The sequence below is a fragment of the Porites lutea genome, chromosome 1, assembly GCF_958299795.1.
Source record: "Porites lutea chromosome 1, jaPorLute2.1, whole genome shotgun sequence".
Lineage (NCBI taxonomy): Eukaryota > Metazoa > Cnidaria > Anthozoa > Scleractinia > Poritidae > Porites > Porites lutea.
In genome coordinates, this window is record NC_133201.1 from 5,746,837 (window position 1) to 5,766,569 (window position 19,733).

General features: G+C 38.4%; 1 protein-coding gene and 1 long non-coding RNA gene across 2 annotated transcripts; one reads left to right on the top strand and one right to left on the bottom strand.

Annotated features, from left to right (window-relative positions):
• The first annotated feature begins 125 nt into the window (after positions 1–125).
• On the top strand, positions 126–2,338 carry LOC140934492 (uncharacterized). Its single transcript, XR_012165113.1, has 2 exons — positions 126–237; positions 1,922–2,338. It is a non-coding gene; the product is annotated as an uncharacterized lncRNA (long non-coding RNA).
• A 4,797-nt stretch (positions 2,339–7,135) lies between these two features.
• LOC140943536 (L-lactate dehydrogenase-like) lies at positions 7,136–15,193 on the bottom strand. Its single transcript, XM_073392626.1, has 9 exons — positions 15,116–15,193; positions 12,773–12,941; positions 12,324–12,441; positions 11,817–11,927; positions 11,036–11,098; positions 10,247–10,420; positions 9,447–9,564; positions 8,778–8,901; positions 7,136–8,077 (listed from the first exon to the last, which is right to left on the bottom strand). Exons 2-9 carry the CDS (start codon positions 12,899–12,901, stop codon positions 7,913–7,915), a joined length of 1,002 nt encoding a protein of 333 aa, XP_073248727.1. The 5' UTR covers positions 12,902–12,941; positions 15,116–15,193; the 3' UTR covers positions 7,136–7,912.
• Positions 15,194–19,733: the final 4,540 nt, after the last annotated feature.

The window sequence follows — 19,733 nt, forward strand, 5'->3', positions numbered from 1 at the left end:
CGATAGTCCTTTGAGCAACGTCATCTGCGTCATCCGAAGATACCCCGAGCACGCACGAAATCGGCCGAATTTCCGCAGAAGTGTTTTCGGATGACGATGAATCTAGTTTGATGTAGCGTGGCAGTTGTGGCGTCACGATGTCGTCATGTGTCTTCGCACTTGTTTGTCTTTTTTTTCTGCGGTGCATAGTTGAGATGTTGGTGAATGCTGGACAAGAAATGGATTCTGCGAGAGACTGTAAGTACAAATTTAGTATTAATTTCGTAAAGAAAAAGCCTGAATATCGAACAAATCCCGTAAATTAGCCTTTTGGCATTCAGTTTATCTTGCTGTTGAGCATGCCTAAGAACTCCGGCATAAGTGGTTGTCAACTCGTTCACTTCGGATTGTTTCTGTTTGTATGTCTTGTAATCTTCTTCTGCTGCTAAGAAGACTAGCTAGAGAAAACTTCAAAAATATAGAAACCAAAGCTAAAAAAAGTCAGATCTAATTTTATAGCTCGAGTATAATTATTTTTGGCACCTACGGTAATATTTTTTCACTGTAATGGTAAAGTTACTTATTTTTGCTGCATAGTTTGACTGTTGTTTGAAAGACAATCAAACGGATATTACAATCACTTTTGGAGACAAAATAAAATATCCGTAAATCAACTGCCAAAATCAGATTTGGATTTCGCTTTAAAAAAATGAACATGCTGCAGGTGTCAATGCAAAGTTGTAAACAACTCAATATAAGCAGTCTGTGAATGTGCGTTTAGGTCCACAAAACTAATTTTTCTTTTGGACATCTCATCCAAGCAAAGACTTAAGGCTTACATTGCTTGTCTACGAGTGTACTACAAAATGCTTTGCTACAGTAAGCCTCTGAGAGGCGATTCTGGTAAATTTATAGGACACTAAAATGCAAATAATTCTAAGCTTAAACAACCTGGCTGGGTCCGACTTTTGAATTACAAAATGTTCACGTTTGCCCGCTCTACTTTGAATGAACATGGTTTTTGAAATGATTTTGTACTATTTTAACCCGAAAATTATGACTGGGTTATAAAGCTTTTAAAACGGACGAAAACTAAGCTAATAAACAAATTCAATGTAAAAAACTAAGATTTAGTCCCGTTTTCAGCTTTGCTTTGTGGGCCGAAAAATTTACCTTTACTCAAAAACAAAAGCAAACAATGAGGCTTTTATTCGACATTTTTTCTGAGAATTTTATCTGATCAATTTAATGTCACTAGCATTGTTTTCGTACAGGAATTTTCCTAATTATATGAGCTTTTAATTTAATAATTTTGATACTCTATAAACTTCTCATTTGATAGCTTCACTTTTTTATACACCGATGAGAAACAAATTCGCTCTCGTTAAATCCTATTTTATGACCTATTTATACGAAACATACGAAATGATGTAACCGGACAGGCTTTAACCTTTGGTCCTAATTTACTTTTTCTTCGCAAGCCCTAATCAGCTGACGGGCCATGAGAGAATATCGCCACAAAAAGATGCGAAAAAGTTTTCGCTGAGTTTCCTTTACATATTCCGGCTTTATATGGGTCTACACCTCACCTGCTTAAAAATGAAACTGTTGTTCAATTAAGTGTCAGTCAAACTCGGTATAATCTTGACATGCAAATCCAAATGCACAGGTTTATTTCGCAGTAGAAGAGCGTGTAAACATCATCGAACAACGCAATGTAAATTGGCTAATGTAAAACCACGTTTCTTTCACTTTATTTACCATGCATTTATCTCAATTGCACACTCTTGTGAAATCATCCTCAGACAATTAGTTTCGACCTTTAACAGACTCAACAAGCCAGCATGAAAATATGTTAAGAGAAGCTGAGCTCTACATGTTCTATTTCTTTTTTTCATATTGCCCTTGCATGTGTTAACATTCCATTTCTTTTTTGTTACAGGTAACTTCCAGACATGACGAGGAGATAATTACTTTTCTAGAGAGCAATTCTTTGATACTGTCAGTTATTACTGACTTACTTTGAGTTAAAAACAAAGAACACAGACACTGGTAATGACACAAAAACATTAATCCCTGGCAAGCCTACAAAACACGAAAGAGGAACTCAGACTCCTTATCAAAATGTGAAACAAGATAAAAACAGCTTTTCTGACGTAGGGAAAATTGCGTTAGAGAGATTTGTAATTGCAACGTTATATTTAAGCACATTGCATTGTCAAACATCATAATTTACTGAATAATGAACAGTGATTTTGGGGCTTAGCTCAGTTTGTAATGAACTTTGAAAGATATTCTATAACCTTGTATTTTTAAAAGCTTTCATGGAACATAGATGCATTTTATTATACAATGAAAATAGTCTCTGTCTCTCTTTTTACTGATTTCAGTCAATTCCATTTTATTCGCAATGTGAAATGGGAATCCTATTAAAGACCCATTAAAAGGGGTGAGGAGTTTTTACAATCCCCCAACAGGTCATCTCCACGATGACGCTGTTTTATTACTACGGCAGAATCCCTCAGGGTTTTTCTTTCTTGTGAAAATTAGAGCTTTTGTTATTTAAACTTCGCTGGGACAACCAAATCTATGAAAATGAAAGGAACAGCAATGACGTCATCGTGTAACCGTTCATCAAAAGATAAGGACTGTGATCTGTTTAGTTTTTTTTTTTTTTTAGCCAGGCTTAAAATCTCTGTAGATTCAAGGAATTATAACCTGTGCGTTGAGAGCATGCCAGAGACCGATTTTGGCATGCCCGGCATGACCCAGATTATGGCACGCCCGGTATGCCAGAGAATTTGGCATGCCGGGCATGCCAGAAAATTTGGCATGCCCGGCATGCCGGAGAATTTGGCATGCCGGGCATGCCGGAGATTTTGCTGGGTATGAATTACTTATTACTAGAACCTAGGCTTCTCGCGGCCTGGGTGAGAAGGTCACGGAACCTCAAATTATGCTTACAGGGCATGCGAAATTCTGTTGCATGCCAATTTCAATGCAAAACCACTCTGGGGCCACCCCCTCTATTACCAGTGAGCAAATCATTGACGATAGGCATGGGAAAAATCCTTGCATGCTAACCAACATTGAAAACGTAGCAGAAATGTCCTCAGTTGCTGAGTCATGCCCTAGGGGAGGTTTTAAAATACAGAATTTCCTGACATGGATGAGGGAATTTTCAGTAAACAGCATGCGATCATGCCGGCTAGGACGTATTGCGTCCGTATTGCCCCTTTTTACAGCTAGCTAGGCTCATTTTTAGGTTCCATGGCCTGAAATGACGAAAAATTCATGCCCTAAATGTAAAAAGTCCAAAAACGTCCTCGAAATTTTAGTTTCCAAGCCGTTCCAATAAAATCTCAAGTTTTAAATCTTCTTTGTAAGTGAGTCTTCAGGGGCATTTTAAAGCACTTTTAAATGTTTCATTCGCGATGGTGCGAGGTCAGAACCTCCTCTTGTAGTAATACAGCACCGAAATAACAGTACCACGTAAATAGTGCAACTCAGAGTAGAAACTTACTTTTGCAATGGCCACTTTTTTGAAAAATCAATCTAAGCTTCTGGGAATCTTCCTCCTCTAATGTGACATTTTGCCCTACTGTGAGAAATTGGTGTTTATGTTGGCATAGGGGAGATGAAGGTCGGCAGTTCCCCAGAAACCTAAATTTCTTTCAGGGATTGAAAGGATTTGACCAGAAAAGAAGCTCTTACACAATAATAACCATTGTAGTAAAGATGCGCCGTTTTCAAGGAACGAACCGTAAGGACCCCTTGATACCGAAAAACCTTCGGGGGCCTCGGAATGTGCTTTAGGAAGTTATCTACTTTTTCTTCCACCTTAGAATCTTGAATCTTCAACGGCTTTATACTTGTTCTAAAATTCGCTATGATGAAAATAGCGAATATGTGTCTTGTCTTTCGCAACCTTTAGATAACATTCTGTAACGAGATCCAAAATCAATTCCAGTTTGGTCTAGAATTAACCCAACACCTCGCTTCAAACTTTTGGGAGTCAACGCTTAATTTTTAGCTGAGGCCCAGCTATTAATGATTGTTCTTATTTTTGGGAGATGTAAACCTTAAATCCAAGTTTTCAAGATGTTTTGACTTCATGTCAAGCAGACTCGATTTCAAGTGGACTCTGTTAAGTCATGGATTAAGTGGACACGTACACCTCTAATCACTGAAATGGTCTTTTCTCATTGTTTCGAAGCTACCGAGCGAATGAACCAGGAAAATTGTAATTGTACTTGCAAACACCGCAAATGATCATAAAGATTGCCGCCCACAAATTTGTCGATTTTTACGACTGAAATACGTGACTTGACAAACAAATGTTCTAGACTACGCGTCCACTTTTAACTTCTTAAAAAAAATTCATAAGGAGTTCAAGTGTATATCTCATTTCGTTTTGTTTGTACAGAGCCTGTTTTATTTATTAGATCTCTTGAAATCTTAAGTGTAATATATGTTTGTACTAGTTTGTCAATTTTGAAACGTGAACTGCAAATGTTAATCGTCATAGTCCCTGATAGTATCCAAAACGTTTCCACTGCTCATATACTCGACACTTTTAAAAGATTTAAAAAGATGTCAGCTACCGATCTGATATTGTCCTTTTAGCTGGATTATTGAGTAGAGTTCGCTCACCGGGAAGAGGAATAGATATCCATGTTTATGCAGTTACAGTTCAGTCAACCATTTAGTGCATTTCTCATGGTAACCATTTTTCCTGATATTGCTCATGTTAAAATACTAAATGTTCCTCGACCTGTACTTTGACCCGGCTGGGCTGTTCTGCCCACGTAAAGAGTTTTTTATAGTCATATTTGTAGGAACAGTTTAATACGTCATGCATATAGGAAGGTAGACAGGGGCAACCAACGAGAGCATAGTTCAAAACCACTTAAACATAGCATTGTTGAACGTATTTTAGTATTTAAACGGTAGATATAGGCATATTTTTATCCCCTAAAAATTTTTCATCTGTTCGCATTTCTTAGCTGAAAGTCTAATGATGCTAAAATTATAGGGATCAAAACTTACCTTCAGTTCGAAAATTTCAACCGGAAAAAAGGCTCCCGAAAACTCCAGGTGACCTTGTTAGGGTAAAACTCCGTTAAAAATGGGCAATTATACCATTTTTTAGATGTTCGAAAATCCTAGGAGAGGCAGGCAAGTAAGAAATTTTACAATAAATGTTCCGGAAATTCTAGATCTCAAATCGTCTTCCGAACAGATACGGATATTTTCCAAAAATTTTCTTTGGGTGCCTCTGGTTAGAGAGCCATGTTTCTGATAAATAAGTAAATTTCCGGAGGCACATCTGAACGACATGATAGAGACAGGCTTTGTTCGGTTTTTGCTCCTTTTTTTGTCAAGCCGTGTTTTCTAAGGAGTCAAAGAAGGTCGTAAATCGTATTTTCAATATGCGTTACGATGTCGCTTCTATTCTACCCTCTCTGACCAGGGACACCCAACGACTGTTTTCTGTAAAATATCTGTTCGGAGAAGCAAATATTGCCTAGAATTTTCTATTTGTTGAGGACGGCTATTTCTACATGACCGTTCCATTCATGGATTGTGCAATTTTTGAAGCTCGTCTAATAAATTCCCTAAGTTTAATTTTTCACATTGTACTCCCCAGGTTAGGCTATTTTTCGTTATAAAAAGGAAACATAAAATAGTCTATATCAAAAATGTGATGGAAATAGGGATCAGAATATAAGTCTCCCCTTCGTAATACGTTAAATTCCACCTAAAATTTTCAGGAAAATAATATTGAAGCCCTTACAATTTCGAAAAGACTCAAGTTCCCCTGGGATGACCGAACAGATACAAATTTTATAGCGCCACTTAGAATGCATTCTAGAGATCTAAAAGTACTCTGGATTGCCTAAAAAGTGTTTTCAATGCATTTAGGAGGAAACCGTTGTTGGGCGTCCCTGTCCGAAGACTCTAATATTGTTCTGCAGTTTTATAAACTGGCTGTTAAGCTCTTTAACTTCCTTGATATGATGTTCCATATCCTCGGAGACCCAGGAGAAGATTGTGGGGGCAAGGGAAAGTCTTAACGAGCGGAAAAAAATGGCGCGAAGAAAAGTCCGTTTTGACTTTCCTTTGGCCCCACAATCTGCCCCCGGGTCCCCAAGGATGGATGTTTCACTGCTCTTGGTGATAATCGTACAACCCCTCCCTCCCTTCCCCCAGTTTATTGAGAAGCTCTCTCGCCCCAGTCTTCTCCCTTCACTGTTTGGATAATGGCTGACGAAGAGCTACTGAAGATTGTTGTTGAACTTCGTAAATTCAGGAAGAAACTTCGTCACATCGAGAAACTAGAGGAATTAGAACGTGATTTGACAGATGAGGAATTTTTTTATGGCAAATTAATGCGTTCTCATGGACGATGTTTCAAAATGATATAGGAGAACAAAATATTAATTATTTTAAAGCTCTTCTTCTTTTACACGTTTGCGTTTTCCCTTTGTATAACTTAGGTTTCAAAGAACATGTGTATCGAACGAAATTATGCTTCTGGCTTAAGATTTAAATAAAAACTGATTCGATTACAAATTGACATTTGGATTGGATTTGCAAAACAAAAGTGTTAAGCCCATTTCTGAGCTTAATTAAGCTTGTTATACTACTACATGAGAAATTTCTGCAATTTGATTGGCTTAGAGCAGAGGTATTTCAGCTTAATTTGAAATACTTACATGTGAAAATTACAAACGTTTTGTGGGTAGTAGTATATAAACAAATAATAGCATGATTTGTGTTGATATTTGGCATAAATACCACTTGTGATATTTCAAAACTGTCTCAAATTTCACTCTTCTAACAGCTCTTGAAATTTCGTATAACAGTTTTTTCAGTCATTCGTGGTATTTATGCCAGCTATCACTACAAATTATGCCATTACCTATACTAATAACTATATGTAATAACTATACATGCTTTATAGTCTGATAATAATTATTTGTACCATATTTATCTTAATGTTGTCTTGTTTTAAACGTTTCTCAGCATCATTACAACCAAATGCTCATAATTTTTTTCTTAGAGTTAAGTTGCTGTTTGCATGTTTTCTGTTCTACCATTTGTCAGAGTTTTGCAGGCTGGTCAACAGATAAAGCATTAAACATTCTCTACATTTGTATAAACAGATTTTCACTTTTAAATCCTCATCATCATTATTAATTTACAGCTTTTCTCATAAAATTGATACTAGCTAATTATTAATATTATCTAAAGGTTTGATCAGCTTCACTATACATACATACATACATATACTTTATTTATGCTCGAAATTTACAGAGTGGCTGTAGAGCTAATGTATTCGAGAAAATAAGTTTAAAAAAAATAAAATATGCTATATTACAATTCCAATATTGTTTATAAATTATATACAACATTATGCATGCAAAGGGAAATATAACTTGTAAATCTACTGTGGAAAAGCTTCATATCTGAGGATCTCTTGCTTGAATTCTAGAAAATTTATATTGTTAATAGAGTGGGATTGTTATGAAGCCCTTCGGACTTCTTTATTGTTTATTTTGTTTGTCGACTTGACGGTGCGCAGCAATATCATTTCCCTCATTTCTATCATTTCGATCTTATATTAACTGACCAACGTCTCATTGATTTATTCCGACGTAATTTGTCAACAAAAAACAAAGGATTGCCTCAGATGATGATCTAGTCCTAGGCCCTTGTAGGGGGGGCCGATTGCCTGTCTCGCTAAAACGAAAGGTTTTTTGCTAAGATATTCCAATACATACGGTCTATTTGAAATCGTGTAATGAAAACGAAATAAAACTATTTCAATTTCTTGTTCCTCGGCAAGAAGAAAGACACGATGACTTGAAAAAATTGCAAGTCGTACATGTGCTTATTGTCCTTTTTTCCTGCTTTATCTCGAACTCAATCAAAACACCAGAGATTGCTGCAGCTCATGCATGATGCGCGCGCATCCCTGAATTTGGTTAACCTCGTTTTCATCTAGCTGCTGGCTCACGACGGACTTGATCCCATGGGTGCCAAGAACGCAGGGTAAACTCAAGAAAACCTCTTCCTTGATCCCGTAAAATCCCTAAAAAAAATAAGATGGTTAATGAGCAATGCCTTTACATACATCTACTACATAAATCTCGGCCACCTGACCAAACGAAACGACGGCCGGGCTCTGGGGACGAGAGCAATCTCAGGCTATTTCGATACTATCTTGGAACGGCAAAAAAGAGAGAGCTTGGAGGCTGCAATTCAGAGCCGTATCATAGACATGAGGACTATATCAAAATACGTATCTTTGGCATTAAAGAAGAATTGTCCACGCTGACGGTGACAGCTTTTGTAAAGGAATGTTATAACAAATAAATGTACTGCCGTAATTAAAAGTTAATGTCCGAATCTCGAATGATTCATCGCTTCAAAAGGAAAAGCAACAGTAAAAGTATGATAAGAAATGTAAAGCTCCACTGTACACTTGTCTCGTGTAGAAAACGAGGCTGGAAAAAAACTGGGCACGCGCGCCAACTAACGTCATTTTGGCGGGAAAATGTGGTAGCCGTCGCCAGTCTACTACGAGTTTTAGCAAGAATTTCGTTGTGGCGAAAACAAGTTATCGGTTATCATTTATAGATGAATGCTGACCCAAGGCATCAAATCTTAGAAATTTTATCATTTAGCGATCGGGAGAGGACTTTACCTCCTTCAACGGAAATAAGCGTGCTAACGTTTGTGGTGAGAAAAAGAAAGGAAGGTTTTGAAAGTCAGCATGGAAAGTCAGTTACCTTTGCGATGGTGGAGACGGCCTGGACGTTCGCCATATTTCCTAGTAACGCCTTGCTAATGTTAGCGACACTGAGACCAACTGCCCAGGAAGTGTAGCCCTTGAGTTTAATCACTTCATATGCGCTAAATACGAAAAAAGGTCAGCTTTAACAATCGAACATGCACTATGGAGTTTATTTTCAAATGTTTACGTGAACATATGCAAATGAGGTGTCCTTTCGCGCCATCAGACAAAACTGAAATGCTGTGGAAAGAACAACTGAATAAAGTCTTTGGATCAGTTGTTTAAAGGGAATTTGTCCCATTTAGAACAGACCGTGTTCCAAGTTAATAATTTTTTATTTTGGCAATCCTACTAAACAAAGGATGTTCATCGTGGAAGATGTCTAAGTTTGTCTTCCATTAAATAATCGGCCCTCTGAGTTTAGTCTGCTTTGCTTATAAGAAACCTCGTTTGAAGAAGGAATTATTTAAAGGCGCGCGAGAACTCAATCCTCCGAGGCGCATCCACGCAAGCTACAATTCATTAGTTTTGTACAGAAGCATATAGGTTATCTGCTTCTGTTTTGTACTATAACGAAAGGCAATGGTTCGCGGCACTCGTCGCGGGCGTTTGAAGGGAAATTAAGACGCGCGTCCGTGAACGCGAACAAATTCTACGACTGTACCTCATAATAACTTTCCTGTGAATCTCGTTCCAGTTTTCACGGTCCGATTCTGTGCCTATCTGTGGGTTGAGATCCTTGAGCATCACGCCGTCAATATTCACTCCACTCCAAATAGGCACTGTATAAAGACAGCAGCAAAGAAATTATTTTTTAAGGGAATTCCCTTGAATCGCGATTTTGTAAATCGAAAACGGACACAAGAGCAGTCGCCTTTCTTTCCTCAGAGCCACGGGGCGAGTGAAAAAGTAAAATTATGCAAATTTATGGTAAAAGGAGGAGTGAAAAACTAGATGTTTCGTTTCATTTGCGAAACAAATCGCAAACATGGGTGGAACACTCAAACTAGGGTACTTTACAGATTGAGCAATTGAGCGATCTTACATTTAGTTAGTGTATATGTAGTCCTTCATTTTTTAGAAAGAAAAAAATACACGAGCGCGGGTGAAATTTGACACCCGCGAGAAACGTTGACAAGCTGATCTTTTTTTTTATCAGAGTGCCTAAATGCGATTACGCGAGTTAACTCTCTTTATGGAGGCAATTTCCACCGGCGTTCTAGTTTCGCATATCTACTGCGATCTATTCTCGCCGAGAGCAATGAGAGACTGCTCGTATTATGACGCAGAAGAAGCCTATGGTGGATCTTTAATGTTTACTCAAGCTCAAGAAAGATTACGGTTAAGGTAGTGCTGGGACTAGTCTGTGGGTGTTGTGGTTAGCGGCGGGGTGGGGGAAGGATGTCTTAACCGTGTTAAAAGCGGCCCCGGGAGGGAGTGACTTGCGATTCATCCTTTACGTACCACTAGAGTCGCCATGTTCTCCGATGATCCAGCCATTCACACCGTTTGGTGGGATGTTTAGCTTTTCGCCGATCAAAAAATGAAACCGAGCTGTGTCCAGATTGGTTCCACTTCCTATCACACGATCAGCTGGAAGACCGCTGATTTTCCACGCCACGTAGGTCAAGACCTCAACTGAAACATAACGAAAAAACAGATATTGCTATACCAGTGAATGCGGGAGTGGCATTAGTCGTGGGTGTTTTATAGAGCGTTTTCACTCACGTGGCCAGCATCTATGCAAATTTATTGGAACAAAAGAAAGCGTTTACATGAGAAAAGTGTTTAATTCCCAACATGGCCGCCGTGACGTCATATGAAAACACTCTATACATTCAGTGCCACGTCGTAAGCAATCTTAGGCTACATTCACACGGGTACCGAAAAAACTTTCGAGCGGCTGAAAAATTTAGCTGACCCTTCGTTCACCCGGGACCCTTCAATTAAGTTCACTCTATTCACAGGGAACTTTGAACTGCTAGGCGTTTAAATCTTCCTAGTGCTAAGGTGACTCCAGTGTGAACCGAACACTTAAACGTACGAATTTTGAACCGGTCGAACAAGGCTCGCATCATAGGAAACGTAGCCTTCTTGGTGGAAACTGGCTCAACAAGCCTTTGTCCATTTTCGTGTTTACGATGTCCTCAAGTTTTTCAAAAAAAGTTTGGAGCTTTCTAGTTTTGTTAAGAACTGTTTAAGGTTTCCTGATCACAGTAAGCACTTTGTAGATCTTTAGCTCTTTTTTCTTACCTGGGTTAGAAACAATCAGCAGTACGGTATTGGGACTGTGCTTTACCAACTTTGGAATGATATCTGTAAAATAGACGACTTTACCCATTATAAACGTTTTAAAATTACATGTCAATTTGTTTCAAACACCAAATTATTTTTACTATATTTCCATCTCTTTGTTTCAAGGTCAGAAGAGAATGATCTGCTGAAATCACGATGAATGGAGATCTGTGCGCGCCGTTCTCGCTGTCGTCACGTGGTTAAGTCACGTGGTCTTTGTTAAATCTGCGCATGCCTATTGTATACTTTAAACTGGCTGTATACTTTAAATAGGCAAACTAGACACAGAGTATCATTTCATCATGGCGGCGAGCACATACGTAATCTTTCAATCTGTGCGGCAATACAGTTATAGGTCCGCAATGTGTATGTGCTATTACCGGCCTACGGTGTGATCGAACGTTTCCACGCTTGTGCAATACGCTGTAACATAATTTAATACCGGCCCTAAGAAGGAATTGAAGTCTAAATAAGAACTCAAACTCTAGAAAAGGATTTTTCATGGGTTTAATAGATAAACCACACTCACTCAGTGAGTTAAGAATTTGACTATTTTTGACCATCACGTATTGAGGTCTGAACCTTCTCAGCCACGCGGGAATTTTCTGCAGAGAAGCCTTCGACTTAACAAAAGGCCCGGGAAGTGATTGTTTGCTTCACATTATGAAAAGACATCGTAAAAGATTATAAGTTATTTGTTGATTTACTGCATGTTAGCTTTTAATATGAAGGCATCTACCTTTGAAAATCTCAAAGTTTCTTAGCAGCAGATCTCTTCTGCTCTCACCCTCTCTCATACGTTCGCCCGCTGTCACTATGCACAGGTTTGAGTTGGCACTGACAGCATAGTCTACAAAAATAAAGGAGAACTCTCATTACTCTTTGGAACCGACTGGAACCAAAATAGTCTTTATGATACACACAGTATTACTTGTTTTGAGCCCCTCGCTATTTTATGCTAAGAATAAAAGGATTATCTGAAAATTGCGAGTTGTTCCATTCTTGTTCCAATGTAGTAATCGCTCCTGACTTCAATTTTTCTTTTATTATGATTTTAGGACGTTTTTCTTCCCAAGACGAAATTTTCAACTGCTCTTTTTCTTTCTAGATAAATTTGAAACGAGAAACTCTGTTTTTTTAAACACGTTTGAAAAGGGTTTATATTGGACAAGTTTTCCAGTAGTGTGAGTTTAAAAATTCTATATTTTCAAGCTTTTCCCTTTTTCAGACTATCAGGCTGATTTACCAGTACTAGCACGGATGGAAGTTTCCTCCACAAACGGCAAACCGTGCTGTAAGTCCATCATTTCTCCTTTAAGAATCTCTTGGCGTCTTCCAATTAAAGCAAGTTCTTGGCATATATCCTAGAAATCAAAATGAAGAACATTACATTAATTTTCAAACGCTGGGGCGCCTTTCGTTCTCCATATTTGTGTGATTCTTTTCAGAACGTTGGACGAAGATTTGGGCGTTATTGTTTTTCGCGAATTTATTTCGATCGTTCTTTCTCGCCTACTTTTTTCCATTTGTCTTTCTTTTTTATAGCCAGTTTTGTTTCCCACTTTATAATTTAGGCGTAGAAATAAAGAACATCAGTAAACTACAAATAAAGAGGAAACTTGATCACGTGGTACAAATTCGAGTTCCCTTTTGACCTAAACGTGATGCTTAAATTAACCCCTCTAATGGTATTACCTGCTGCATAATACTGTACGCACACGCTGTTCCTACTTGTCCTACACCCACAATGGTGATTTTACTGATGCTTCTCTGTTTATCACTGCAGATTTGCTCCCTCAACTTTTCCTGTGTGGTTCCTATCATGGTGAACTCGGAATGCGAAGAAGATTTCAAGCTGTTTAAACTGAGGACCAAAAAACAGAATGTTACCAAAAATCATGGTCGGAGGCTTAATTGTCGGAAACAATCCCCAAAGGGTTAAAAGAACCTTATGATGCATAGCAATGTTTTACAACGTCCGGGCGGTGAAACACTTACAAACTTTTTGTCAAAGGAAACATTACTACAACAGTTGCTGTGTTTGGGGCAAGCCACGAAGCAGCTTTAACTCCCATCAACCAAATTAAGGCATTCCCTTTAGAACGTTTTTTTGCTAATTTAAGCAACAAATATGTAGGTCTATTTTTTTTTGAAAAAAAAAATTGATAATCTTTGGCGAAACATATACCAACGCTCGAAGAATTATCCCACTTCTAGGTAGCCGGGGTAAAGATTGACTTCAGATGGCTCCTTACTTAGTTCACCAGACTTTTGGCATAATGTTTTTCAATTGAACTCAATCGGCGACAAAATGAGTTGAGATCGACACTTCGCTCTAAGGGGGCTTTTTGACGTTTTTCTGACTTCAGAAGGGAAAAATTTAGCCTTTCATCCCCCACTCCCTCCATGCAATGTTGTGCTGCCGTTCGAGCTACCTATAGAAAACAACAAACACCCCAACTTTAAATGGAGGGGACAGGGGAGGGGTGTCGATATTCTTTTGTCCTCTGAAGTTACCCTATTTGAGTACAAAGTCTCAGCAATTTTGTCACCGATTGTAGCCAACATTTTCAAGAGGCGGGCCTGGTGATAAGAATTATCTCGTCAACGTTTTTCACCAAAAAATCGTCTGAGTATTTCATTTTGAGGTAAAAACAAAGATCCTAACAATTTAAAAGCCCTTTTTTCTAAAGAAATGTTTCGTCTCTGTCAAGATATTGCAAAGTTAGAAATTCTCAAAAAAATTCAAATAGCAACTACCACAAAACTGAGTGAAACGTAAAAATAACAGTTCAAGACATTACAAGAAGGTATATGTAACACAGCAAATAGAAGGCATGGATGGACAAACTTAAACTGGAAGATTGAAACGGATTGCAATTGTCGTTTTGGAAAACTTCTCAGTTACCCTAACAGTTTTTCAATGTTCATTTTTTTTGTGTGTTTGTATCGTTTTGTATAATGCTTGGGAGACATATTTGTTGGGCAGGAAGCTAGACCGTTCTTTTGTCATTCACAAGTAATTCATGCCTCAAGTTCCATGGCGAATAATAGGAACCTTAAGATCCGAGGACGGCGACTGAAAAAGTGAATTCGCGTTCTTTCAATCTTCATTGCGATTACCCCAAGTCACTAACTTTGTCAAATGTAGGTGAACACTCCTAAAATTGAATTCCTGAGAACCATATCCAAGTTCAGAAATAGAGAGGAAATTTCGTCGTCGCTTGTGTACTTCCTCTGTAAAGATTGAAATTAGGCATTTTCACGTCGTAGTAGCCTGTGTCGCAGACGCTCTAAACCTTCCATATGGTTTAGACGAGTGCGTGGGCCGGCTGCAACTACGCAGGGGCACCCAACGAGAATATTGTACAAAACCACTTAAACATAGCATTGTTAAATGTATTTTAGTATTTAAACGGTAGATGTAAGCATATTTTTATCCTCTAAAAATTTTTCATCTGTTCGGATTTCCTAGCTGAAAGTCTAGTGATCCGAAAATTATAGGGATCAAAACTTACCTTTTCGAAAATTTCAGCAAGAAAAAAGGCTCCCGAAAATTCTAGGTGACCTTTTTAGAGTAAAAATCCGTTAAAAATGGGCAATTATGCCACTTTTTAGATGTTTGAAAAGCCTAGGAGAGGTAGGCAAGCAAGAAATTTTACAAAAATGTTCCGAAAATTCTAGATCTCAAATCGTCTTCCGAACAGATATTTTCCGAAGATTGACGTTGGGTGCCCCTGACTACGTCGTAGTCGTGCAGTGACTGCAAAGAAATGTACAAAAAAGCGTGATGCACGTGCAAAATTGTTGTTTTGGTTATTAAACCTATTGCTTCTTTGACGTCCTCGTTGCTGTCGGCGTCGTCGGATCTCAAGGTCGCTAATACCTTGAGAGGACGCTTCATTCTTTTACAAATAATGGAAGCTACTCTGCCGTATTTTCCGCCAAACATGAAACGGTAGTGATGCAAGGCGAGTTAATAATCAACTTGTCGGAAATCGTAGGATATAATATTTTTGTCTCATCACCTCACCTTACCTGGGTATTGCAGTGAGTTAGGACAAAGCCAAGTTGAAGTGCAACTGGATATGAGCAGTCGAGGAATGAAAAATCGACGCTACCACAAATCGTTTATATAGAAAATGAAATGCAAATTTGATAAGTGAGCGCTTGTTTGTCCTTTTTCTTTGCATTGAATGAGAGGTCAAAGTTTTGCTCCAACAAGTTCGTGCTATTTTCTTTTTTCTAGTAATTTTGATTCGCATTTTAAAAAGTTTTCAAATTAGACATGAAGTAAGATACTATTTTAGTAACCGAACGAGACACGCATACGAATGAGTGCGGATGAAGCAAGGAAGACCAAAAACAAAGGAAGTTCAAAGGGAGGACAAGTGACGTCGCGTTACCATGGTAGCACTTTTTCTGGATGACAACAAAACCTATGACGACGGCGATGGGAAGGAGAACGGCAAAAAATGATATGTTAATATTAACAAACAACAGCTTTGCATGTGCACCACGTTCACTTTGCACGTGCACCACGCTATTTTGCACATTTCTCTGCCGTCGTTGCACCACATGAAACTTCCTAACTTCACGAGCCCTCTTCATGGAGTAGGTCAGAACACAACACAAAAATTGTCGCTTTCTTTTTCTAAACTTAGATAACGATAGATACGGTCCCAAAGAAAACTTCGCCAAGATTTGCCAAATTAAATGAAACTGAATAAGATCGGTGAAGTTTGAAATAATGCCAATAGACTTTTAATTGACTTTATAGGTTTGTTGTCATTCAAAAATGAACGTGACGACTTTTCCTCTCTATTATCTCAGTTTAATGGTTCAAGATCCCTAATTATTTTGGGCGGCCTGGAAAGTGACAACATCCGATAGTCTGTAAAAATCGGATGTGCTCTTAAAAAAGCACTGGCCTTGATTTCTTAGCCGGCTTATATGAATCAAATTAAGAATCAAAATAAAAACTCAACTACTATCTAATGGAAGTTACCAGCTACGTGAATTTCGATTTTTTTTTCAGTATCTGAGATCCAGAAGATCTGTTGATAACTCTTTTTATACCATAAAACAGCAAAATTAAAATTCTTGCACCAGGAAAGTTCTGCTCTGTATTTTTCACTTGAATGGTCATATTTTTGATAAGAAACATTCAATTGCACAACATAATAATCCTGGTCATAGCTATCGGGAACGAAGCGAACAGCTTTCGTTTGAATGAGTCAGGAGCCCATAATGGGCTCCTGAATGAGTATATTTTAGAATTTCATTGGGAAAACCCCGAAAGTTAGAACCCCTTGTATTACAGCGTAATAGGCAGCCGCACCACATGCTTATACTGCCAATTGTCACGCGACTTCCTTTTTCTAAAAAAAAAAGCTATCAAGTGTCTCCACATCGATCAGTTGCATTCGGCACGCGCCATTGCAGTCCGAAAAGTAGTGGCCCAGTTTTGTTATTTAAGACTATTTTTACAGTTTTTAGGCATTTAAACTGTTTCTTGTTATGGTAAGGATGGAAAAGTTGAAAAATTTGCGCTAATTTTTTTCACGTTTTGATGCTATACTTGTAAAAATCACCAAAATAAGTCCTCCCCGATGAAATCTCAAGTTTTCTCTGAATCTTCTGCGCAACTCAGTGAGTCTTCAGGGCAATTTAAAGCACCCTTAACTGTTTTATTCTCATTGGTGCAAGGTCAGAAGCTCCATGTAGAGTAATACAGCACCGAAATAACAGTATCACGCAAATACAACTCAGAGTAGAAACTTACGTTTGCAATGGTCACTTTTTTGAAGGATCAATTTAGGCCTTCTATTGAAAAACTTAAAAATGCGCGTGATTCTTTCAGGAAAGCACGTGAAGCCCACCCGAGCCTCTGGGCATCAATAAACGTGATGAACTGTAACTATATATAGTATATCTTTTATTTTTTTGTTACCTTGTCTTTTTAAGTAGCCACACCATAACACGTCATATTATGTAATTTCCGGTCATTATTTTACGTCATATATATTTCTGTAAATTCGTGATATCTCAATAAATCTGACGAAGACTGGTATTGGCCAGTCGAAATATCGCAAGGTAACTCTATTTAACGTTGTTTGATCAGTCCCTGCTAAAGTCCTCTTGACTGTAACGTTTTCAATTTGATCTATTCAGGACTGATCACGATCTTTTTGGATCCGACGTTGAGCAAGATTGATCGCACACGGTTTTTGCGGTGTTTTTTTTTTTACCTTAACTAAACATTCTACCTCCCCTAAAAAAGCTAACATTTTGCCCTAATTGAGAAATTGGTGTTTAAGTCATTGTATGTTGGCTTTGGAGAAGGGTAGGTGGAGAGTTTCCCCTGAAGCCTAAATTTCTTTCAGGGATTGAAATGATTTGACCTGAAAAGAAGCACTTACACAGTAATAATCATTGTAGTAAAGATGCGCCGTTTTCAAGGAAGGAACCGTAAGGACCCCTTGATACCAAAAACCTTCGGGAGCCTCGGAATGTGCTTTATGGAATTATCTACTTTTTCTTTCACCTAAAAATCTTGAATCTTCAACGGCTTACTTGTTTTAAAATTCGCTATGGGCCTCAACTCAACAGCTCGCTTCAAACTTTTGGGAGTCAACGCTTAATTTTTAGCTGAGGCCTAGCTATGAATGATCGTTATTATTTTTGGGAGATGTAAACCTTAAATCCAAGTTTTCAATGTGTTCTAAAATTAACAACCAAAATTCACGTCAAGTGGACTCGATTTCAAGTGGGCTCTGTTAAGTCATTGATTAAGTGGACTCGTACACCTCTAAGCACTGAAATGGTTTTTTCTCATTGTTTCGAAGCTACCAAGCGAATGAACCAGGAAAATTGTAATTGTACTTGCAGACACCGGAAATGATAAAGATTGCCGCCCACAAATTTGTCGATTTTTACGACTGAAATACGTGACTTGACAAACGAATGTTCTAGACTAAGCGTCCACTTTTAACTTGTTAAAAAAATACATAAGGAGTTCAAGTGTATATCTCATTTCGTTCTGTTTGTATAGAGCCTGTTTTATTTATTAGATCTCTTATAATCTTAAGTGTAATATATGTTTATACTAGTTTGTCAATTTTGCAATGAAATAGAATGCAAATGTTTATCGTCATAGTCCCTGATAGCAGCTGTAATAGTATCCAGAACGTTTTCACTCTTCATATACTCGACACTTTTCAAGACTTAAAAAGATGTCAGCTACCGATCTAATATTGTCCTCTTACCTGGCTTACTGAGTTGAGCTTTTGCTCACCGGGAAGAGGAACACATGCATATCCATGTTTATGCAGTTACAGTTCAGTCAACCATTAACTTCGTTTCTCATGTTAATCATTTTTCCCTCATGTTAAAATATAATGTTCTTCGACCTGAACTTAGGCCCGGCTGGGCTGTTCTGCCCATGTAAAGAGTTTTTTGTCGTCATATTTGTAGGAACAGTTTAAGACGCCATGCATATAGGAAGTTAGAGAGCCATGTTTATAATAAAGAAGTAAATTGCCGGGGGCAAATCTGAAAGACATGATAGAGAGAGGCTCTGTTCGGTTTTTGCTCCATTTTTATTCAAGTCGTGCTTTTTAAGGAGTAAAAAACGTCGTATATCGTGTTTTCCATATGCGTTACGATGTCGCTTCTATTCTACCCTCTCTGAACAGGGGCACCCAACGACTGTTTTCTGTAAAACATCCGTTCGGAGAAGCAAATATTGCCTAGAATTTTCTGTTATTTGAGGACGGCTATTTCTACATGACCGTTCCATTCATGGATTGTTCAGTTTTTGAAGCTCGTCTAATAAATTCCCTAAGATTTTCTGAAGTTTAATTTTTCACATTGTACTCCCCAGGTTAGGCTATTTTTCGTTAAAGGATTCAAAAATGTGGTGGAAATAGGAATCAGAATATAATTCTCCCCTTCGTAATACGTTAAATTCCACCTAAAATTTTCAGGAAAATAATATTGAAGCCCTTGCAATTTCCAAAAGACTCAAGTTCCCCTGGGATGACCGAACAGACACAAATTTTATAGCGCCGCTTATAGAATGCATTTCTAGAGATCTAAAAAGTACTCTGGATTGCCTAAAAAGTGTTTCCAATGCATTTAGGAGGAACCCGTCGTTGGGTGCCCCTGTCTGAAGACTCTAAGGCCCGGTTCAGACGCCGCTCCACTCATGTGCCGAACCTAACTGATGAATTAAGTACGGCAAAAGAGCGGCGTCTGAATCAATTTGGTACGGCAGTTTTAGTTTGGTGCGGCAAAAGCGTTAAGTTCGACAGAGTCTGTCGGACTTTTGTCGAACTTAACTTAGGTTCGACACACGGTACGCCGTCTGAATCAGATGTCGCGCCAGTGTCGCTCCAAAGTCGAACTTATTCAGTTAAGTTCGGCACATGAAAAGTACGGCGTCTGAACCAGGCCTAAACAGTCTCAAATATTGTTCTGGAGTTTTACAATCTAACTGCTAGGCTCTTCAACGTCTGATATGATGTTCCACATCCTTGGAGAGCCCGCGGAAGATTTTGGGAGCAAGGGAAAGTCTAAACGAGCGAAAAAAAAAATGGCTCGAAGAAAAGTCCGTTTTGACTTTCTTGTGGCCCCACAATCTTCCCCCGGGTCC